A 24,226-nucleotide genomic window follows, 5' to 3' on the forward strand; every position below is an offset into this window, starting at 1 on the left:
AATCTGTTGGGTGGAAACTTTTTTCGTAAGCTGTTGTTTCTGTGAGTTTATTAGAAACTGCTGCTCTTCCATCTACTGAGCATGAGAACTGATAGCTCTGTTGTATAAATTTAGTCATAGGTGACTAGCCTGAAAGTAAGTTCTGCTGTATTCTGTTAATGGATATCCATCATTCTTGGTTGCTGTTCTGAAGATAATAACAGCAGTGCTGCTATAGAGTTCGCTATGAAGCTACAAGATTGCATGTAACCATCAACCTTGCTTTCAAGGACAAGACAGAAAAAAGTGAGATTATTTATGTGTTTTTATTATCGCCAGAAGATTTCACCACATCCCACATCCCAAGCTCGTCTTGCATTTCTTCAGAGATTTTTCCTCACTAATTTTCCATGTTCTAGCCTCTAACTCAGTCTACTCGTTTCTGTGATGAATGTGCCTTTCCATATTATGAGCACATGGGGTAGGATTAGGGATGAGATTAAATTTAGTAAGAATAATGAAAATATGTTCAGCTTGATTTTCATTGTCTCATTTAAACAATATTTAAAAAATATATAATTCTATTTTTAACTATCTGTATTTGCTTGCAATGCCAGTTTGCCATGTACAAAACTACACTGCTTCACCTGTGATTTTCAATTCTATATTGCAATATTTTCCCTGCTTTGTTTTATTAAGCCCTGCTGGAAGTTTTAAGTAACTTATGTAAACACAAAGTTGATGTACACTGTAGCAGTGTTTTTTAGGAAAGTCCTCCTGCCTTCCATCTGCACTAGTATAGAGAATGTTATTGGACATCAGTGTGATCTCTTGTGTCATGACCTAAAAATACAAATGAAAAAGCAATGTGCCCTTGGTTCCCAAGTCTTGGACAGTTGCCAGGCCTTTGCATTAAAGCCCACAAGCAGTGGTACTAGAAGCATTTTTGCCTTAAAAGATAGGTGGAGTTATATGCGGATCACCGATCTAGCATCTCTAGTGGGATGGAGACAGATTTGCTCTGACAATATAATGCGCTTTGCAAGCTTCTATTTTAAGAATTCTTTGTACTGTGACTTCTTTGAGACTATATTGGACAAGTATTTTGTTTCAGGAGTCTTACCCTTCAAGAGGCTCCAGGTTCATAATGACAATGTTAAATTCTCCCAAGTCAGAAAGTTCATACGAGTAGAGAGATATTTTTCATGACTACTTCTCAGTGTAAGCCTTTTATATTTCATAGCTGAGTTGCTGCATACTGCTCTTTTGTACTTACATCTCCTTCCAGAAATCTTGGAGTGATCTGAAAATCTGCATTCAGCTTCAGGATGAGTGCAGCATGAGCAGTGAAAGCACAAATGGCACATCTGTGTACTGCCTTACTTGATAAGCTAAAGGTATTAATATGCTGAATCAGTTTGTGTAGCCTTGGTCACACAGTGCGTGTACGTTGTGCTTTCAGTACTGCTGATTTGACGAGCTGCCTACTGCTTTTCTCTCCAGTCTGTCACCTGTCCCTATAGGTGATAAAGGGGAAGGGAAACAGTCTTTTTGACCGCCTAGGACTTTGGAAGAATATTTTATTTAAACAAAATTTAATGTAAAATGCCCTGCTATGTAGTCTCCCTTTGTGTGTGTGTGTAGCTCACTATCTGCTGATCTGATCAGGAGAGGTATTTCTAAACAGAATCGTCAGATATGACCTATACTGTAGGCTGATTCACTGTAAATATCTTCTTATTTTACCTGCAGGAATGCTATTTCTTGTTTAACTAATAAATATATTAACATGGGTGCATGCTAATGAAATGCATTTTTCCAGGTGTTTTTTATTATTTTCCTCTAGGCTGAATATCATCATTCAATTTACTTTTTTGAAAATATTAAACTAGCATTAGAAAAAGCAGGGCATCAGTCTGTAATAGCTGCTGATATGATTACAGTTTTCACTTTTAAAATGGATTATAATAGCAGTACGGAAGTGTATCATTTCTGACCTATTTAAAATAGCAAGTGAAAACTGCTACCTTGCAGACTTCTGTAGCAAAATGTCATTCATTCTGAGCTTTTAATATTTATGTTGTTCACATGTGAATTCATTTGTAATACATTGAGTACAATGCATTTATACTTAAGCATGCACTTAAACATTTGTCTTTATTAAAATTGACGTAGGGGCTTGGCATATATAGGTATATTAATAGATAAAAGTAATTAATTAGAACAAACAGAATACATACATACATTTTATTTCAAACAGGTTTATGATATAAGAAGTCTCTTGTTCTAAATTCAATACAGACATACAGACAGACTAGTGTTTTACAAGGGAGCCTTGCTGCTGGGGTTTTAAATGCAAAAAAGGAGCTACTTAATGTTGGATGAAAATTTGTAAACTTATGTATATTTTATGGTTGATTAGGAAGAACTTGTTTTCTTGGGTAATGTACCACATTTACCAGTAGTATTTTGAAAATATGGTTTTCATGTATGGTCAAATCTTGGTGGTGGTTTTCTTCCTTCTGGGCCAGAATTTCATCATGTTATGATTGGCATTGTGTCTGTGATGCAATCACTGTTTGATCCTCTATTTGCTGCATATATAAATACACGTATTGCCAAGGAAACTTGAAAAAATAGGTTAAAAGGAATAATACCAGCAAGCATGTTCCAAAACATGAGGCTTTCTACCAAACATCTGCAGTTTTAGAGCATGAAATGGTAGTAGTGATGTTACCTTGATTCCTTATGCATATTTCAGTTCTCGTTAGCCTTGTCACTGTTCTAAACTGATTTGATACTTTGTAGGAGAATCATGGTAGTTTGAAGTTCAGCACTTCAGACTGAATTCCTTCTTCGTTTATCATTACATGTAGTGAAAATACTTCTATCAAAGACGAGGAAGCCTCTCCCTCCCCCCGAGTATCTCTTGGTTGCTTCACAGACCTGCAACTGCCCTTGTTTCTAATTTTTAGTATATTCAGGAGCTGATATAGAGGGAGGTACGTGCACCAGATGCTATCTTTGCTTTGTTTCTCTTGGACGACCTCATAGCCATGATGTTCTCCATGTCCAAAAGGTCTATTGTTAGCAAAGCCCCAAGACAGATCAGATCACTTTTGTGTTGAAATATTGTGAGAGATTTGTTTTTTAACTGCCCTCCGCTATCCCATCTTGCCTCCTTTGTTTGTGTTAAAAAAAAAAAAAGAAAAAAAACATCCCTAAGTCTGAGCATCAAACATTCAGATCCCATAATATGGTTTGTAACACATTTCCATTATATTTAATCTTCAATTTAGAAAATAAAGCTTAGCTTTTATGACTATGAGCTACATTTTCCCTGTGTGAAGACAGTGTAATCAAATATGCTATCATCTGTTGGAGCTAAGACTTAAGTATTCAGCCTCAATCTCTGTTGAAAGGCATTAACTCTTAACGCGGAAATAAAATTTGATATTTATATAAAGTAAAATTCCTGTTGGTTGCTCTGTGAAGGATGGAAGAAATCTCTTTGCCTGTAGATGCTGTTGGGGCTGACAAAGCAGATGTGTGGTGACAGGAAGAAAGGAAAGGAAACAGGGCAGATGTAATGGTGGCCTGAAGGCATTGTTTTCTCATTGTCATGCTGAGGGTGTTGAGAACAAATAATTCATATTTAATAAAAGCCATATTGTGCTCTAATAACATCTTCCTTTAAAATTAGTGGATATTGAGCTTCTAATTGAGAGGCATGTTATGTAAGCTTGGATACAAAGGTATAGCTAAAATTGGGCACAGAATAGGATCCAGTAACCTTCTGTCTGTGGTTGATCTTAATGTTTTAAAAATCAGCATTTTTGTTTGCGTTTCCAGAATAGCTTTGCAGCTCTGTATGATCTCTTTGAATTGTTATGGGTACAGGTGGCCATACCCATTGTGCAGGTATTACACAATGCAGATTTTCATGGCTGTAGAACTGAGGGAAACCACAGATCACCTTTTGCAGAGAGATATTGGCTAGACAGATAGGGCCATGATAAGAAACTTCACTTTTTCAGAAATTAACTGCATGTTTACACAGTAAATTTGCCTGCATTTTGTGAGGTACTCATGGCTTATTACCAATAAAATAATCTAAATAATAAAATTGAAAATGAAATTAGTAGGGCCTTATGCTTATTCAGAAGGTAAGGGAAAGATAATAAATGGAACATTATTTGGCCTGATGATGAAGGCTTTTAAAGTGCCTACCTATGGCAGAAGTTAATTGATACAGATGTCAGGAGAATTAATACTGCATTTCATGCTGTATCGCAGCACAGGCTCAGTTAAGCACTCGCTGTACTGAGATGTGTCAGAGGATGTTGAAGACAGACGTGCCACTGTGTTCTGGAAAAAGAGAAGGCAGGGGAGAGATCTCAAATAGCTGTGCACGTTGAAAAGAATGACTTTGCAGGAAGTGTATTTTATGGGATTCACAGCTCTGATTGCGTTGACTTCCCTCTTCAAGCAGCCCCCTTCCCTCTCCCTTTCCCCTTGTTGATGCTTTTATCAGCTTCCTGGATTTCTGCTTTTATTCACTCCTCACTGTCACTTCGATGCCTGTGCATCCTTTAGGAGGCTTTCCTTTGTTTGCCTGAATGAGATACTGTATCCTAGGTGTCATCTGTCAGGTCCTTTTTACCATAGGCATAGGCTGTAGTCGCTACTGGTCGCCCTACGTGAGCTTTTGCACTCATCTCTAATTGCTCCTGCAGCTCCTTGGGTTTTTGTCTGGTTCAGTAGCTTCAATTGTGCAGATTTCTTTGGCAATAGCCAATTCTGTAGCGCTGAATTTTGTTCTCAGTGTTCAGTTTTAGCACAACAAAGCATTCTGGGCCTCTATTCTGGGGTTCTTTCTCCTGGTTAGGACCTGATTTCTCCTCACAACTTTTTTAATCTCTACCAGACTGGAGAAATCCAGCATAAAGGGTCATATTTTATTTACGAGCTCTGTTCAGCAACCCGAGTTGTCAGCTGCCCTTCCCCTCCTCCCCTGCTCCATCTTCATTTCTCTTATTTTATATCTTCTTTCCTGTAGTATTTTTTCTCTCTTGTTTCCTGCTCCACTGATGCATTAGTAACACCAGGCATCTGCTGCAGCCTCTCTCAAGTTCACTGCTTGGGGTCTCTTGTTTCCTTACAATTGTGTTTGAATACTGAGTTAAGCAACTGATAAACCTAGTAAGGCTTATAGTACTTTGATGATGATTACCCCTCTTCATAAGAAGCAGATTTAAAATGTGAACATTAAATAATAAAAAGGTCTTATCTGTTAATTATACTCCTTTTTTTTTTGAGGATACAGATGACCTAGTTGCTTGATAATGCTAACCAATAAAAAACTTACCTAGCCTTATTTCATCCTAATAATTTAATCTATTGATCTCCACTGATTTAATTACTAATTTTAAGGTATTAAACTCTTGAGTATGTGAGAAGACCTGTTAGGTTTTGCACAATGTCTTTTAACCAGCCTAATGCAATACTTGAAAATTAATGCTCCAGTCACTTACGTCAGTTTGATTTGAATGGCATACTTCAGAAATCAATTTATCTGATACTGCAAGCTAAAGCGATATGAACACGGGTTCAAATTACACTGTAATTTCATGCCTGATGCTGACAAATTAATGGCTAAAATGTGAAAATACTTTTGTCATGCACTGAAAGTGAACACAGCTGCTGTTGTGGCTGGAGTTGCCAAGGTTCTTTGGTTCTACATCTTTTATGCGTGCAGGAGAATGGGTGAGACTTGCTTATCTTTAAAAGCAAACAAGTAAAAACCACTGGAAATGTTTCTTGTTCAGAATTGTTTGATCCACCAAAGATACTTTTTGCACCCAGGCACAAATGTGTCCATTGTGTGGTGGTGCCAGTCTGATCTAGTACTGTAAAGATCAGTTTTATTCTTTAGTGGAATAATGGCTTACCTTGATTTTGCCAACACCGATACACAGGTTTATTCCAGTTGGCTTTAAAAAAGTAAATGTGGTAAAAATGTGAATGATTTCAGAATGAAAACTTGAAAACTAATGAAATGTAGTTTCCCCTCCTGTTACTAGCAAATATTGGCTGCCGTAGAGGATACTGGAAGACTTAAAGCATGAGACGTTCTTCAAAGGTGAACAATACCCCTAAAACAAAACAAAACAACAAAAAAAAAAAAAAAAAAAAAAAAGGAAAGGAAAGGAAAACCTGCTACACATTTCCATCATAGTTTAGACATTGTAAAGAAAATAGGATTTTGGTTTCACACCTCCCTGCATGAGTTGCTCTTTAAGGTTTATTCTCGAATGTCTTCAAAAAATATGCATGACAAAGTTGTGGAAGCCTTCCTGAATTAGCTGTAAAATACACAAGTCTTTAGGATAGACCTTTTTTCCTCCTTTAACAGTAAAAGTTCAACAGCTTGGAACAAATAAGTCATCAAGCCAGCAGTAGTAGATAATCTTTTAGCACTTTTTTTTTCTTCTCCAAAAATATTTATTTAAAAAACATATATATACATATATATATATATATATAATCAGAAGAATTCACTCATGCAAAGGACCTGTTTAAAATGAGCCAATATTCTGTCAGCTGGAATTTTTGTCTGGGTTTCTTTTTCTGTTAAGATCTGTTATTTCTGAAATACGAACCTCCTGGTATTCAAAATAAAACGGAGAAGCAAGTGGGATGGTTTCTAGAACCTGAAAACTGGAAGCATAGAGGAGAATCTAAAACGTTTAATTAAAGTTTTAAGTTCAGTATCCTTTCTTTAGTACAGATGTACTGCGAATTCCTTTAGAAAATTGATAGCCATTCTGGTTCAGCGTTAACTAAATTGCTTTTCTGTTTTACTTAGGCTTTTTCTTTTTTGCTTCTTAAAAATGAAAAATTTCAGAGGAAAAAAGCACACTAGTGGTTATTTCTGACCTTACTATATATGATGCCCTTTTACTTTCGAGATATTCTTAAAACACTGCTGTATGTGTTCAGCCTCACTGTTTCATAAGAATTGAATTGTAGTTAATTTTTGGTTTGGTTGTCAACATTTTCTCATGCCTGAAGCATATGGCACTGTAACATGTTTAATTTTTAAAAGAATGATTTCTTCTTTGTTTTGCATTTGATAATAAACAGGGCTTTTCAAAGTCATAACTGATGGTCTGTGGGTAATGAATACCAGGCAGTGGGTATTCTAAAATTCCTCAAGTAGTAAAGCATCTAATAGTTGTCAGAAAGTTACTCTTCTTTCAGTTTACTAAACCAGCAGTGCATGCTTGCAGCCTGGAAGGCCAACTGTATCCTGGGATGTATTAAAAAAAAGGGGTGGCCAGCAGGGAGAGGGAGGTAATTGTCCACCTCTACTCAGCCCTTGTGAGGCCCCATCTGGAGTACTGTGTCCAGATGTGGGGCCCCCAGCACAAGAAAGACACAAAGCTCTTGGAACGGGTCCAGAGAAGGGTTGGAGCATCTCCTGTGAAGAAAGGTTGAGGGAACTGGGCTTGTTCAGCTTGGAGAAGAGAAGACTCCAGGGAGATCTCATTGTGGCCTTACAGTACTTGAAGGGAGTGTATAAGCAGGAGGGGGAGTGGCTGTTTACTCAGTTTGACAGTTCTAAGACAAGGGAGAAAGTTTTAAACTAAGATGGGGAGATTTACGTTGGATGCTGGAAAGAAGTTTTACACTCAGAGGGTGGTGACGCACTGGAACAGGCTGCCCAGAGAGGTTGTGGATGCCCCATCCCTGGAGCATTCAGGGCAAGGCTGGATGTGGCTCTGGGCAACCTGGTCTGGTGATTGATGACCTTGCCCATGGCAGGGGGGTTGAAAATAGATGATCTTTGAGGTCCTTTTCAACCCAGGCCATTCTACAATGTTTTTATGATACTATTAGAATGTTCTGAGGTACAACTTCCTTAGTAGGAAACAGTACGTCAGATCTCCTTTTGCTAATTGCATCAAATGTGTGTCTGGTCCCCACTAGGATCTCTGACATCTTCAGCGTGATACCTTCTGGGGTGTTAGCCGAGCAGTTTGGACTGGATTTTTAATTTAATTGTCTTTTTCTTACTTGCTGATCTCTAAGAATGAGGAAGGAGCAATAAGTGTGAATGATTAGTGGTTTTTCTGCTCCTATTGGAGATTGCTTCAACAGAAATAGAGAGGGAAATAGGCAATGTCATCAAGAAAAAATAAATAGGTGAAGCTATTGATATAACCATTGGCTGATGATGTTCTTTAAAAATATTACTGCATGTGAAATTTTGATACCTTAACACGTGTTGTACATGAGGAAGAGTAATTTCATTGGCATTCCCATACTCCTGAAAACTTGAAAGTTTAGGTTTAATTTGTAGATTTCTTCCCCTATTATGCTTAGCTTAAAATAGAACCGAATAACAAAGAACAAAAGCTTTTTGCTGTTTGTTACTTACTATTTAGTCCTTTCACATTGATTGAGCCTACTCCAAAGAGGTAGGCATGCATTTGCCTTTAGACACACAATTTTTTTAAATTTTTTAACTTTTTTTTTTTTAAACATGGGATATGTTGCTTGTTTAAAGAGTGAAAAGTAGGTTCTGTTGAAATCGCAGAGCCCCACTTACACTTTAGAGCCAGGCCTTTACATCCCTGACACTGACAATGCTGATCACTGAGAGTGCAACAAGTCTTACAGGCTCTGTGCTTTCAGAACTCCAGTTTTGTAATAGATCCAGATGAAAGAGGACAGAACACTGGAAATTATTTCCAGTTCCGATGGACAAAAACATTTTGTGTTACTTTCCATAACAGACCTGCTCCACAAATGTGTGGTATGTTATTTACATAACACATAACCAAATTCTCTGTCATGTGGAAGAGATAAGGCAAAAACAAGTTCTTATTCATATAGCTGTGTACTTTTTGTGAAAGGTAGGATTTTTTTCTGTTTCTCATTAAGTCATTGCTTATGTTAACCTAAGATTTGTATTGAAGTGTGCCTTAGAAACAACAAATGGCCCTCTTCATGCCTGAAGTGCTTAACTGTCTGCTGAAGTGAGTGGTCTGTGGTGGTGCTGATGAATGAAAGATTTTCAGTTTCTAGCGTGACTGTATGCACTGAAAACTGAATTTTGAACGTGAAGTGTAAAGCTCAGTGAAATACTTCCATTTGTTTTCTAAAACACTGCTGTGGTAAAGCTTCTACCTCTTAAGAGTTTTTCAGATGCGTTCTCTTTTCTCACCCAGAGATTACCACAGAATGGAATGTAAGGGTTTGTCCTGAGATCTGTAACAGGGAATCTGTGAAAGCTGGGGGATGTATCTCTCCATCAGGCAGCCTTATCAGAGCAATTAGTTCAACAGTCCTATTCTGTGTGTAGGTAAAATACAAAGCAAATTTTGATATATTTTTTTTGTGAGCATTGGATTCTTTCCAGTGCAAATATTTTTTTTCTTGATGTTTCTGTCCAGAAAAAAAAACAAGATACTGTTACATAATATAAGTTGAAATGTAACATACTGAGACTGTGAACCCATATCACATTCCTTTTGGCCCTGAAGCTCGTAAGACTCATCCAGAGAGCTCTACAGCTCTCTCTGGAGAGGGAGATGTAAACTTAATGATGAGATCAGAAAATTGGTTATTCTAAAAACGCAGTATGGAATGAAACTCTCATTTTCTTTGTTGTTAGTAGAAAATAGTAAAAATAAGTTAATTGCTCACCTTCCGTTTTGGGAAGCAGGATTTCATTAAGCACTGACTGGTATTTCTGTGCTAGCCAGTATAGCTGATGATGGTTATAGATTGGGTGAAAAGCAGTTTCACCAAAGCAAGAGTTTGAGGCTTCTTGTTGTTCTCAGGGACAAATAAAAGCTGATACCTGCCAACTGATTTGCCAGGTTGTGGAACCCATATTTTCAGCGCATGCACAATGTGTAGTGACAGCAAAACAGTCTCTCATACTTTATTTATAATGTGTCTGTGCATGCATATAATTAGATTTAAAGGCAAGCATCTGAGGTGTGCCAATGTTGAGGTTAGCACTGCTGCTGTAGTAGCAGAAGCCATTTGCTTTAGCTTAAACCTTTCTTTTTCCAGAGCAAAGATGGCTGCCTTTTTGGAATGTAATTACTATTTTCAACTGTTCAGTAGATCAATTTGCATCTGGGTGATGGTCTACCATTAATCTCAGTTGGGATGTTTTCATGAACTTTTACAAGCTTGAACATAATATTGTGGTACTGTGGTTTCTATTTTTTGTACTTCAGGCTCAGATTTACTATTGATGAGTTTATCCATCTGAAAATGAGTATTTTGAAGGGAGACAAAAAACAGTAATTAGAGTGCATAGAATAAATAACAGTGTTCATGATAGTAGACTAGTCATTTGAACTGTTTGGCAAGTACAATTTTTGTTAACAGTGGGATTTTTCTGTAGCATGTGGCAAGATTTTAAGGCCGGATTGTCTTGAGAAATGAATCTATACATAGTGAAGGTACATGTCAGGATAATTTGTATTGGAAACAAATACTTGACAGCTTACTAACAGAGTTTATTGTTCTTACAGTATGGTAAATGGGAGATTCATAGGGAGGCAGGAAACAGGCACATGAGCTCAAATGCTTGCCAGTTTGTTTATTGTGGAATTCCTGTACTAGGTCAGTTTAAAATTATCCCTTATTGAAATTGGACCGGGAGACTGAAAAATGTTAGACTGTAGGTTTGTTAATCCAAAGCAAGTCAAGAACTCATTGTGAGAGTGACAAGATGCTGGGACAGGTTGCCCAGAAAGGCAGTGAATGCCCCCTCCCTGGAAGCATACAAGGCCAGGCTGGATGGGGTTTTGAGCAACCTGGTCTAGTTGGAGGTGTCTAGTGGGGTCAGAATTAGATGATCTTAAAGGTCCCAACACAAACCATTTTATGATTCCGTGATAAGAATAGGCCTGGAGGAGATGAATTTGCTGCCTAAGGCATTTGCTGTTAACGTTGCCACCCTTCGTGCAATGTGCACTTGAACATCTGAAGGCACTAAAGTTTGGAAGCAAGCACAGATAAATAAGGCAGCACGCTGTAGTACAGTAAATCCATTATGATTTTGGCTGTGGTTAAAGCCAATCTTTGGTTCTTCATGTGATGTACTTGGCTGAGCCCCTAAATTAATTGTGTATGTTGTACTAGCTGTTTAAAAATCAAAACAAGCCCAAACCTTTGTTAACTGGGTGCATTCTCTCTGTAGTTCAGGTGAGTGCAGTATCTGCAGTAGCAAGCTGCTGCTCTGCCCCTAGAAATGGCATCATTAAAAGACTTTGCAAAGAAGGAGGGAGCTAAGAAGCTGTGAAAGTAAAATAAATGCAAATGCAATAACCTTTTGCTTAGCTGACCTGATCCTGGTACTGTCAAACTCTTAACGTTCTTCTCACACCATGCGAGTGAGGCATATGGCTATAAAGATGGTGTGATTATTTTTTTAATTCTAGATATATACACATTTTTAGAACCCAGTTCATGTTGTTTGGTAGAGTGTATTTTTAGGACCTCTTAATTATAATGATTACCCACAGCCATATAAGGTTTGGAGTTATGTGGAAACCTTCTCCCAAATAGAGTTTCCTGTCATGTTGGTCAGAAGCTGCTTTTTCCTGCAGGTGCTGTTTCAGTAGCTGGATTCCTGAAATATGCAGGCAGTTGCTTTCAGTAGTTTGTTCTGGTATTTATTTAGGCTGATTCTGTATTTTTGAAGGTTCTCAAGTAGGCGATTTGTTTGTTTAGAAGGAGTTTTTGAGGTAAGCCAACTTACTGAAAACACTCATTGAGAAACGTAATTCCTCTGCTCTGGTGAGATCTCTGCTTTCCTTCTCGGCTGGATTATTTCTGGGCTAATTAGTGGGTTTGCTTTCTGATGCAATCTGTAAAAGCACAAGTTCATTAAATTTTCTCAAGGAATGTGGTTGATTTTATTGGCTGATATTTTAATAACATTAGTTTTATTAACCTTGATTTTAGTAAAATATTTTGTGATGAAAATGCAAGATTTCAAGAGAATAAATCTTGTTCAGAGCTATGTGTATTTTTTCCAACAGAGGTGGTTTTCTGTGATTTTGCTGGCTGCAGCAACATGCAATGTCGCTGAGTTCCAGTGAAAACCTGACTTTGCTGGCTAGCAAGTCAGGGTTTAATTTTTGCTTTGTAGTTGTTTGAATATGCACTTGAAAGAAAAAGCTTTTACTTTGCAAACAAGCTTTTGAATCTGAGCTTTAAATAATTAGATTTCATAGTTTTCACTTATTTTAGTTTCATTCCTATATGGATCAGGAGGATTTTTGTACCTGTATCCTTTTTTCTAAATTTTGCCAGTGCTTTTCCCACCACTTCTTAGCAAAGTATAGAGCAGGAGTGATCTGGTGAACTTCCTCCCTTATGTTGTGAAAATGTTTCTTAAATTCCATCACAAGCAATTTAAACGTTTTTGAGAAAACCTGTATCTTTGGGGCACTCTCCAGCATTTTCTCTTGCTTTTCTCTTGCACTTAAGGATAGATAATGAGACAGCTGTTAGCATAAGTTAGAAGATTAAGTGATGAGTCAGAATGGCGATGATAGGACTGAAGAACTGAGAGGCTCAGCAGGTACAAGTGCAGCCTTGTGCTCCTGGGCAGGAGGAGCAGCTCTGCAGAAAGACTCTGGGGGGATGTGGTGGGCAGTGAGCTGGGCGTCAGCCAGCAGCTTGCAAGGCAGGCCACAGCATGTAGGAACAGGAGCACAGCCAGGAGATCAGGGAAAGGGTTTTTCTGCCCTGCTGAGTGCTTGTTAGACCTCATAATGTGCCCATCTACCCACCACCCAGTGCTGGAGGAACATAAAAAACCTGGGGTGTGTTCAGCGAAGAGCTGCTTGAAACTTTGATGTGGTTACTGACAGCAAGAGTCCCTAGGAAGAATGCTTGCATACATTTTGTGATGTGGTTGAAAGAGTCTACAAAGAACATGAACTTCAGGGGAAGAAAAAGAGCACTTAGACTAAGCTCCAGTTTTTTGTTTTGTTCTGTATCTTTCCCTCTTCATGGCAGATGCACTTATTGATTCTAGATCCCAGGGGGACTGTAAAGTAATAAATTATTTGAAGAAAAGTAAACAGATTGAATAACAGAATAAAGGCACCAGAACACATCTTTGTAGGTTACTCTAAAAGTAATCCCTTTTATTTATTTCCATAGAAACTATGTCACGTACAAAGAATGCAATATCTTTATTTGATAGAACAGATTCTCAGCTACAGAACACTTATTTTTCAGTATAACCACATCATTAGCTATGCATTTTAGCCAGCAATGAACAAGAGCCTGCATGCAGCATACATAAAACTGTGTACCAATGGAGGTGGCCTGTTGTTTCACAGCTGCTATGACAGCTGCTATGACAACATCATTGCTGGGAAAATGTTGCCCATACAGTCCATCTTTCATAGGCTTGAACAAATGGAAGTCAGAAGGTGCCAAATCCAGACTATACCAGTGGATGTCTTAGGACAGTCCAGCCATGGCAGTGTGCTTCATGGTCTTCAAACAGGTACGGGGCCTGGTGTTATCGTGTTGCTGGAGAAAGGTTGTCATCTTCTCTGGAAGTTTGAGCCTTTGCCTTAGCTAGCATCGTGATGTGGTGATCAGAGCTGATGGCTTGTCAGGGCTCCAGGAAATACAGAAGGATCACCCCTTTCCTATCCCAAGACGCGTGCTCATCATCTCACCCACTGAGGGCTGTGTCTTGAACCATTACTTTGATGGGAAATTCACGTTGACACTCCATGGACTGCTGTTTTGACTCCAGTTAGTCACCAGTAATGATGCAATCCAGGAAACTGTCACTTTCAGCCTTTTGTTGGATCAACAGATCCTGACAAATTTGCATTCAGTGTTCTTTCTGTTCCTGTGTGAGCATTCGTGGGACCCCCTCCAGTGCAGACTTCACAATATCCTGATGTTGCCAACATTGTTTCCATCGCACTGAAGCCAATACTCACTGCTCTTTGCATGGTTCCCTGATTATAATCCACTGGTTCGTGCAGATGAGCTGATGAAGGCACTCTTCATTTTGTAGTGTAACAGCAGTGCACGGCCATCTGGAATGTGGCTTGTCTTTCATGCTGCTGTTGCCACTGCTGAAATGTACCACCCACTGTTTCACTGTGCTCACATCTACTGTTGGCTCTCTATAAACATTCAGCAAGCATCACTGAATGTCCAAGGGTGCAGTGTTTTCCTGGTGGGGGAATTCAGTGACACACCTTTGCTTCATCCACACTTCCATGTCAGATACCAGTTTTTCAGACAAGCCCCTCTGCTGCTGTCTGGTGTGTGGCAACAACGGAATGGAATGAACTATTGGTGGGAAGGTTCAACCCCCTACTGCAGTACCACCAGCATCCACCTCTGATGTCGTGGGCCAGTGTAATAAAGTAGGGGGCATTACTTCTGAAGCAGCCCTCATATTTGGACGGCTTGACATCTTTCATGTGAGATCTAAGGGATATATTATCAATCTAAAAAAACTTAAATTGCTGCTTTTTTGTAGTTGTTCTCCCAGTTTGCTTTCTTTGTGGCCATACTTAATCAGGAAATATGTTTTGTGCAACTGGGAAACGTTGTAGGTTAAAGTGTAAAAGAGTCCCTTAGCTAGTTGGTTGGGTAAACCTTTAGCTACAGCAGCAGGAATTATAATTTGTAGCAGGTCAGTCAGTCAAGCGAATGCTGTCAGAAAACAGTTCCCTTTACACTTGAGCTATGTGGTTATAAGCTATTGTAATTTGTTCTTTTGCCTCCTCCACCTTAAGTATTTATGGAAGTGGATCAGATCCCCTCTGAGTCTTTTTTCAAGGCTGAACAGACCCAGGTCTCTCAGCCTTTCCTCATAAGAGAGGTGCTCCAGGCCCTTTATTTTCTTTGTAGCCCTTCTCTGGACTCTTGTTTTGCTAGCTGTCTAGGTCAGCACAAAGGTCACAGGCACCAAGTTAAAGAAGTGCATTTATTTTTACTTAAGTTTAAAGCAATGAGGCAATAAGTGAAATGATAAAGCAAGAATAGAACAGAGCAAGGCAATGCACCTAACCATTACTACATGAGGATAGGGGTAGTGATTAAGAAGTGTCAGCAGTTGCCCAAATATTTTGCCATCATCAGATCCACAGTCACTGGGGAGCCCAGGTTGCAGTGAGGATTTGGAGAGCCTTTCCCCAGCAACTGGGAGATCCTACACAGTATATCCACTCATAGATGAGATCTCCAGCTTTGCTACAAGAGGGTCCAACTTTTATATTGTTGAATAAACAAGTTTACGTGGCAGTTAGGTGGAACCATCTGGGTTTTTTTCTCCCTTTTGGATTCTACCTCAAGCCTGGCCAGGGCTCAGTGAGGAGCTAAGGAAGTTTGTGTACTTGTAGGCCTAGCACTATACTTCTAAACAAGGTAGATACGTTCTCATAACGCTTTGTCTAAGCTATGTCTCTTGCTAGTGATATATTTTATCTGAGATACATATTTCACTAAGGACTGGATACTGATAATACAAATGATGCTGGTTTGTGAGATTTATCTAGAGGTCAACTTTGGATCGAGGCCTACTGTTCAGGCCTTAAAACTTCAACTTAAGATATGGTGTCTTTTTCCTTCAAAATAAGAGTCTGTTTGTAAATAGAAATGTTTTATGAAATCATTTAGAATTGAGATATTCGAATGTATTCAGATCTCCTTAAAGATCTGGAGCCTGTTCCTGAGGGAGGGGCAGATGGCACGAGCTTCCAGTTCTTAAGAAATGTTTTACTTCCACGTAGTTGTGCTCTCACAAAAAGCCATAGGTGGCTCAGAGCTGTGGTAGGGTTATATAACCTGTGATGGCATTCTACATGAGTTGGGTCTCAGTGATGTTTGTAAGAGTTCACACGTGGCCATAAACAGTTTATGAGTGTGTATGGATGACACTCGTGTCTTTTCTTTCAGTGCTAGGTCTATTGGGTGTGTTATGAACTCTGCTCTTGGATTATGGGGAATGTAATTCTGAATAGCTTTGTGGAGAAAAACAAAACAGAAAACCTGCCACCTGTTTTCTGTTGTTCAGGTGCAGCTGTTTGCTTTCACTTAGCCCAGTGGCAGCACTTCTTACCGTTTATCACATTGTCAGCATGCAGGCAGCCCTTAGCCTGCAGCTTTGGCCGGGACAACAGCGGGAGTACGCAGGACATTTTAGGCAAAAGGGAAAAACTGAGCATGGTGTTAGGGAAGTTGTACAAGTCTCATGTGTCCCTTGGATATACTGCCTCATTTATGGGGTTAAAAATACCCTCATCTACCCATACACTGTGCAAAACTGTCAGAATATATTACGAGAGAGATCGGACATTTTCTGCTGCCGGTGGGAGCCGCTGGCTCTTATTATTAGAATTGAATAACATTTCCGCATCATCCGCAGTGTTATTAATGATTGCTCATCATTCAGGGTCGCAGTAGGAGGAATGTATCCCCAGATAGCCCCGGGGAATGTAGAGTCACTGTATGCAGCTGTGTAATTGATAATAAAGATGGGTTGACTTAAAGGAAAATGCTTTCCTTGTGGTATACTGATGTTCTACTACCAAAATTTGTGTTAACAAAAAGATGTCAGCTTACTTACTGATGGTTTAATGGCTGTTTGGTTTGTCAGTCCGGTTTTATAGCTCCTTTTGGCAACTATTGCAGCTTCTGTGCATGAACTGATGTAGTGACAGAGGGAATTACTTTGCTTTCATTTCCCAGTGTAGTGAAACACCTTTTGAATTCTGATAGCAGTCTGCGAAATGGTGAATGCTCCTACTGAATTCCATATTCTGAAATATTGTGAATATTCTTCTTCACAGTGCAGTGACGGAGCAGTGGCACAGCTGCACAGAGAGGTGGTGGAGTCTCCTTCTCTGGAGACATTCAAGACCCGCCTGGATGCCTACCTGTGCAACCTGGGCTAGGGAGCTGCTTTGGCAGGGGGTTGGACTCAGTGATCTCTAGAGGTCCCTTTCAAACCCTACGATTCTGTGATTCTGTGATAGCATTTTCCCTGGAGGACTGACACAGTGCTCACCCCAGACAACCTTACACCCTTTCACTGTTTGCCTGTATGGATGCTGCATTCTGGCTGTGTCTGCCTGCTGCAGGGAAGCCAGGATTTGTATCCAGCTGTTTATGGAGCTCTCCCTGGTGGGCAGAGCAGCTCTGTGCCCTTTCCAACAGCCACTCCGCAGGCAAATTCTGCTCTTGTGAGCAGAGAGCTCATTAGAGCACTTTAGAAACGCAGAGAGAGAGCTGTAAGAGGAACGTTTTCAGTTTTGTACGTCCCCCCAGATGCAGATATGCTGAAGCATATTCTGATAGGCTGCTTCAGTAGCTAAGATCTTATTCTAGAAAACGTTACTCTTCACCAAACGTAATAGTTCATTTCTTTGAGTATCCTCTGACCTGTAGGGCAGAACAAGAGGAAGGAGATCTTCCATTGATATTCAGGCTAATATTTGTTTCTCCGTAGAAGAGTGGAGCTGCTAGAGGCTGGCATTAGATATGTGTAAGCAAAACTGGTTGTCGCTGTGCATCTGTACACAGTACTCAAGCTGCCCCTTTCTCTTGGGTAGTGCATTAGGAACTTGTGGCAATTGGCTCTGCTTCTTTGGTGTCAGTGTCATCATCATCTGGTGCTGTCATTACTGCTGTATACGGAGAAGTATTTTGATGTTAATGACTGTGTGATGTTGGCATTGAAAACAGGAGTGATTCTCTACCTCATGTCAGCCCAGGCTGTGCTCACGGCTCCTCTGCACTGCACCTCAGATACAGTTCAGCTTTGCTTCTGTCTGTGTGGGTGCTGACAGAACTGGAACATCTCACGCAGATATGCACACACCTGCATATGTGTATTTCTGCACTCAGATACGCACTGAAACATCCCAATTAATTGTGCGTGTGTATCAAGTACATACAATAGCAAAAAACCAGCATTAATGGGTTTTGAAATCCTGAGTATTGAGAGGTGGTGCTTTCAGGTTCACGCAGTTCAAGAAATGTGCATATTGCCGCAACATAGTTATGATATCACTTTAATGATAAGATCGTGCTGTGTGATACAGTATTCTTATTGTCAGTTTCAAAATATTGCTGCAAAGCACAGAAGACTCCTTATACGACAGCCTCTGTTAACAGTCTGTAGTAACAGTCTGTCACTATTGAACTTCTCCTTGGCCTTGAAATCCTGAGAGGCAGGGGGACATGCACATGACTGATTTGTTTGTTTTCTGTCTTTTATGCTCAGCTGAGCTGGATGCTGAACACGCACAGAAGGTTCTGGATATGGAGCACACCCAGCAGATGAAGCTGAAAGAACGTCAGAAATTCTTTGAAGAAGCCTTCCAGCAGGACATGGAGCAATACCTTTCTACAGGATACTTGCAGATAGCGGAGAGACGAGGCAAGTTTTGATACTTCAGGTGTGATCCATGAACTCACAACTTAGAGAGTGCTGATTAAGGGTCACAGCCAGCAATGGGTCTAAGTACTTACAGCTGAAGCAGTGCAGTGCTTAAATTCTTCCTTGGGGGAGCTGCACCCATATTTCTGAAGGTGTGGGTGAAGGTGGTCACCTGTGTCATGGTGCCAAAGCCTGGTATCATCACCTGGCAGAAAGGGCCTCAGAACGTTTCTAAAGGTGCAGGCAAAGCTCAGTGTTGTCTTTCAAAACAATTCTCAGATGGCAGCTTAAGTTGCCTATGAAATCTCTGGAGTATGTGATTAGGACATAGATGAAGCTTTCTCCTTATTGTGGATGACTCAGGTCTGGCATCTCCCAGCTAGTTAAAGGACAAGAATGCTGTAGACTACAGACACTTCTGTGTGGGAGGCATCCATCTGTTGGGCCAAAATGTTTGTAGGACAGGAAAGAAAGCAGGAGAGAACATAATTCATGTAGCAGGAAAAATGTGGAAACTCTGTCCTTGCTTTAGGACCAGGTCTGCTGTCATCTGTAATGCTGGAGTAGGGAATACAGTCCAAGATTTCAGTTTCTCTGCACGAGTGCCATAAATGCTAACCTGCAAAGTGCTGCAGATTGGGCTATTTGAGAAATGGGGTTCCTCTAGTCTGGGAAAAAAAATGAGGTTGCATTCCCTGGCTTCTGTGTGTGCGTAAATATATATAAATGTATATATATGTGTGTGTATACATAATCTTTTTATGCTAGAGGTTGACAATGTCACTGCTACTCGTGGTAGCTGTGTTGCTTTGTTTGAGAGAGGTGGGCATGTACTTTTTTGAACTTCTTATTTTCAGTATAACGCAGAATGGGACATTCTGTAAATACTTGTATCTGGCCTGCACATGTAAAAGTACATAAGTACAGTATGTATGGAAGAAAAACACTGATACAATTTGATTTCATTTCACATACAAAGGCTTTAATAGTATAATTGTTTCACTTAGATAAACTGTTGTGAACACACATGCAACAAATGGACTCAAATCTTGAGTACCCTTGAAAACTCTTGTTCTGTGTTTGTATGCTCTGTTATTTAAGGAAGAAGATGCTCATCCAGGCATTTAATTTCCCTGTGAATAGTTACTGTTACGCTGACAATAAGTAGTTTTCTTGAGGTGTTAATGCGTGAAATCCCCATGCCTGGAGAGATATTGGGCATCAGATGTTGTGCATGCTGCTGCCACTTATTAGACTGGATTAATGGAATGAGGAAGGATGGCTCCTCTGTTAACGTTAATCCTCATTTCTAGTTTTCATGTCCCCATCCTTTGATGCCTAGAGATTGTGTGCTCGAAGTTGGGTTTTAATCTAAAGAGACTTGGCTGAGGCAAGTGGGAAAGGGTGCTGCATACTGGAAACTTCCAGAGTTTGTCCCTGAGCCTCATCTCAGTGTATTTCCAAAGCTATTGCTGCAGGCGTTGTTGCTAAAAATGTTCTGTTTTGCAAAAGCTGTAATGGATTTTAGTTTCGCAACAGAGGTTGCACAGAGTTCTTGGATTTGGGCTGAGATTGCTGCCCAGCAGTTATCTGATGCATGCGCTCCTTCCATATCTGGTTTAATTATTACTGATGTGTACAATTACAGCAGCAATTAAAGCCTGTGTAGGTAATAACATCATGTCGCTGACCGTCAGTTTGCTCATTGCGCTATTTTTACTACAGAACCAATTGGCAGTATGTCTTCCATGGAAGTGAATGTGGACATGCTGGAACAGATGGACCTAATGGACATGTCTGACCAAGAAGCACTCGATGTCTTTTTAAACTCAGGAGGCGAGGACAATAATATGCTTTCTCCCATGCTGGGTATGCTCCTAGTACTGCCAAAACGATTAATCACCAGAATTGCTCTCGTTTGTAATGGATGATGTTGCCTCATAAAACGTTACACAGTTTGAATGTTTCTCACTGGTGTTTATCGGGATGCTCGTATCGAGTTGCAGCACAGGACAGCACACTGCAGAACTGCGTGGTGTTTCTGGCCTGTCGCTCTCATTGTCTGCTTACTGCAGCTTAATGTCTTATCTGTTAAGATACAGAGAGGGGGTTTGCTACATAAAGCTTTCTGCTGCATTTTTTCTGACAATAAGTTGATAGAGGGTGCTGTAACAAATGTGACTACTGAAGGTTTTTATATTTTGTTGTGCAAAAACTGCATTCAGATGGCTTTTTTGATAGATATCCAGTTCATTAATTACTAGAGTTAATCACTATTTGTGTGTGTGCTAATTCCAGAAGCCAGGGCCGTTCCCCATGCTGGTTCTGGCAGATGTTAGCTTGAGGGGCTCCAGGGCCTCAGTCTTCATGTCTCATCAACAGACAGTATGACTGTGTTAGTGAGGAAATGCAGGAAGTGGTTGCACTTTGCCTCAGATGATGTAGATGCATCAGCCTTTGAAATAACTGTATTCCTTCTGTATTGTAACGTTAGTGTTACACTGCATATGTACTTGCTGCACACCTGTGCATACACACCACCACGCGCTGGTGCTGCGGTGCGCTGTAGCACTCACGCATAACACAGAGGTGGAATGGGCAGGCCTCGCTCCTCTACAGCTGTTGCTCCTACAGTGTGACAGTCTTGTGAACGTTATTTTTGGGGCTCCACACAATTCATTTCACTCTGAATCAGAAGGGATTTGTTTGCTTCTAATGCCTCCAGATGCTGCTATGGCTGTTTGAGAGGCAGGGCAATGTAGTATGAGCTGCTCTGCCTGTGGCCTTGAGCAGGGCTAAGGTGGTGCAGCCCACTCATTTCTGCCAGCACCCTCCTGAAATATTTATTTTTAAAAATACTCTTACGTAACAGTATTTTCTCATTAAGGTTCCTCACTGCTGAAGCTGGGTGACCTAGCAGTTTCTGGATATAGTAGGAAAGCATAAAGAGATTTATGAGGCAGATCGTAACAAAAAGAGTTTAGGTTTTTCCATGTTTTTTCCTTCCTTAATTACTGCCAGGAAGTGTCCAGAGGAGGATTTAAAGCAGCATTAGAAGCCGAACTCTCAAACTGCAGACACTGTGGCAATGAATTTGCTTAGAAGTCTGTCTGCATAGGATAGAGGGAGCATAGTCTTAAAATCCCCTTCCCAGTTCCTTGAGCTATAATGCAACTTTACAGAAGGAGTAAGTTTACAGAGGGAGAGGAAATTTTTCCAAACATCCAACCTGTACCTCCCCTGGTGCAACTTGAGGCCATTCCCTCTTTGTTCTGTTGCTGTTACCTGGAAGAAGATGCCAACAACCCCCCACCTCACCACCACCTCCTTTCAGGCAGTTGTAGAGAGTGATGAGGTCTCCCCTGAGCCTCCTCTTCTCCAGACTGAATTATCCCAGTCCCCTCAGCTGATCCTCGTTAAGATTTGTGCTCCAGCCCCCTCACAGCTTCATTGCCCTTCTCTGGACATGCTCCAGGGCCTCAGTGTCTGTCTTGTAGTGAAGGGCCCAAAACTGAATGCAGTACCCAAGGTGCTTCTGTATCTTTGTTTTCAGTCAAATCTGGAGACTGTTTTTGTTGTCTGCCTGCCAGGTATTTGTGGTTTTCGTTGAGGGCTTTTTGTTGTTGCTTTCCATTCATTTTTTGTGTCGTTATGATGGACAGTTATTTTTGGAGGGCTTTTCTGTTGGCGATGATTCTCAGCGTATGCTGTAGCCCGAGTTAGGAAGGTTAATGGTCCTGGCTAACAGGCAAACTTAAGCGTAGGTTATGACTTCTTCCTCCTGCCCTCTTCTGTCACTCAGAACTCGAGTATTAAAATACTGGAATGAGCAAGAGATGTGTGCACCATCAGTTTCAAAAATCAGTCTGCAGCTTATACGTGAGAGCAGTGTCAGAAAAGCCAAGAGGCAGCTTTGTGTCTTGGGAGGTTTTTGAGCATCAAAAGGAGCAGAGGAGCCTGAGCGCAACTGATAACCCAACCCTGAGCTCTACTAACATAGTGACTTCTCATTGCGTTTGCTGAGCCGTAGCTTATTTCTCGTTGTTGTTGTTTTTCCACCTGTAAGGGCCCGACTCCAGCACGTACGTGAATGAGATCAGTCTTCAGGTTCCGAGCCAGTCCGAATTACGCCACAAACTGTCTTCGCTGTCATCCACCTGCACCGATTCTGCCAGCCAAGAGGCGAGCGAAGGAGAGTCTCCGGTCGTTCAGTCGGATGAAGAGGAGGTTCAAGTGGACACTGCTCTTGCTGCTGTCACTGAAAGAAAGGGTGCTTCAGATGTTAGCGATGAAAGTGACTCTCAAACTATTTGAATCTTAAAACCATATCCTTTAAGAATGACTTCTGAATGAATGAACAAATGAATGAGGAGCTTGCCTGTGTCACAGTTTGCTAAGCAATCCGAACAGCCAGACCTTTTTACTAGTACTACGTACAGCCTTTTCACAGAATTGCCAGTCAGGTGGAGGTTGGTTTTTAACAATAAGAGTATGCCTAAAGCACACACGCTGTAACAGTGGTCTTGGGGCTCAGAGGAGCAGTGAAACTTTTGTATATACTATGTATAAAAGAAGTAAAGGGGAAAGATAAAAGTGACTACAGCCACTAACCTTTAAACGGCTGATTGGGAATCTTTCCATTTTGTGTATAGTACTGACCCCAAACCGTTCCTTGCATGTTTTCAGCTGCTGCAACTGAAGATTTAAGATCCAAACCAAAATGAAAAGCTATTTTCTACTCTTTGCTACCTACTGTCTGCCTACCGTTTTTGTCTACTAATGCAGCAGCGTTTACTATCTATCTCTCTCATCTCACACTTCTTATTCAGGACCAACGTAGTTACTGTAGGTGTTAAGGAAAAAAAAAAAAAGAGAAAGTAAAAGGAGGAGAGGTGCGTATGAAGTGTTGCACTCCTCATGGAGCAGATCCCATAGCATTGTGTAAGCTTACTCCTCTTTCGAGATAAAATAAAGTATTTCTATCCCAACCCTGTCTTTCACTTGATTACCCAAAGTACTTTCTCCATGACAGTGAACAGAGGAGGCTAACACAGCCATCAGAAAAACTGATTATTTATCCCAAGCACCAGTGTAATTTACTTATCCATGGTAACATCCGTGCGACTGCACTGAGGCAAGCCAGCATTTTAAGGGAAATAAAGCTGAAGAAATTAGAAAAGAAGTGCATACGTTTTACAGAAGTTAAGATGTATAGTCATCATCTTAATCCCCTCGTGTGTTTTTTTTGCAGTCATTTTCTCTGCACTCGTGGTCTGGACCTAACTCCTGTTTCTTGTCAAGTCTCGCACTCTGTTTGCAGGGATCTGCTCTCCTTTGAGAAGCTTCCTGGCTCCCGCTCTTCACGTGCTGAGGGAAGGGATGTAATCAGAAGCGGCGTAAGTAAAAGCAGGCGCTGTGCTGCAGATCTCTTGCCAGACCCCGGCAGTTAGCGGTGGGCACTGAGGTATCTCCTGCTGAGACAGAGCCACGGGGAGCTGCCCGCTTTCCTTCAGGGTTCACTGTGTCTCTGGGGCCTGACCTTTAGGACGTGACTGCTGGGAGCTTGCTACCTACCAGCGGATGCCATCCCTCCTTAGCATTTAACGAGGCCGTTGTCGAAAGAAATCTTTCCTGGAGGAGCTCGCTTTACTCACTCTTTCCAGAAGACAGACAAAATGTCCAAAAAAGTTTTGTTTTTTTTATTAAACCTCGTAGTACAAACCTGGAAAGTAAACAAAAAACTGGCAATAAACAACATGAACTCTTTCCTTACAAGGAAAG

The 24,226-nt window shown here is 40.6% G+C and overlaps 1 protein-coding gene across 1 annotated transcript in view; it reads left to right on the forward strand.

Moving 5' to 3' along the window:
* The window catches only part of DTNBP1 (dystrobrevin binding protein 1), a 65,559-nt gene extending 42,126 nt beyond the window's left edge, over nt 1-23,433 (forward strand). Inside the window, exons 8-10 of the mRNA XM_065752345.1 lie at nt 18,290-18,445; nt 20,171-20,314; nt 22,512-23,433. Of these exons, the coding sequence (XP_065608417.1) occupies nt 18,290-18,445; nt 20,171-20,314; nt 22,512-22,759 (548 nt within the window). The 3' untranslated portion in view covers nt 22,760-23,433. The remainder of the gene's footprint in view (nt 1-18,289; nt 18,446-20,170; nt 20,315-22,511) is intronic.
* Nucleotides 23,434-24,226: the final 793 nt, after the last annotated feature.

This window comes from Cyrtonyx montezumae, unplaced genomic scaffold, assembly GCF_038088225.1.
Source record: "Cyrtonyx montezumae isolate F1298 unplaced genomic scaffold, pur_monq_1.0 scaffold_8, whole genome shotgun sequence".
In the NCBI taxonomy this organism is placed as follows: Eukaryota; Metazoa; Chordata; class Aves; order Galliformes; family Odontophoridae; genus Cyrtonyx; species Cyrtonyx montezumae.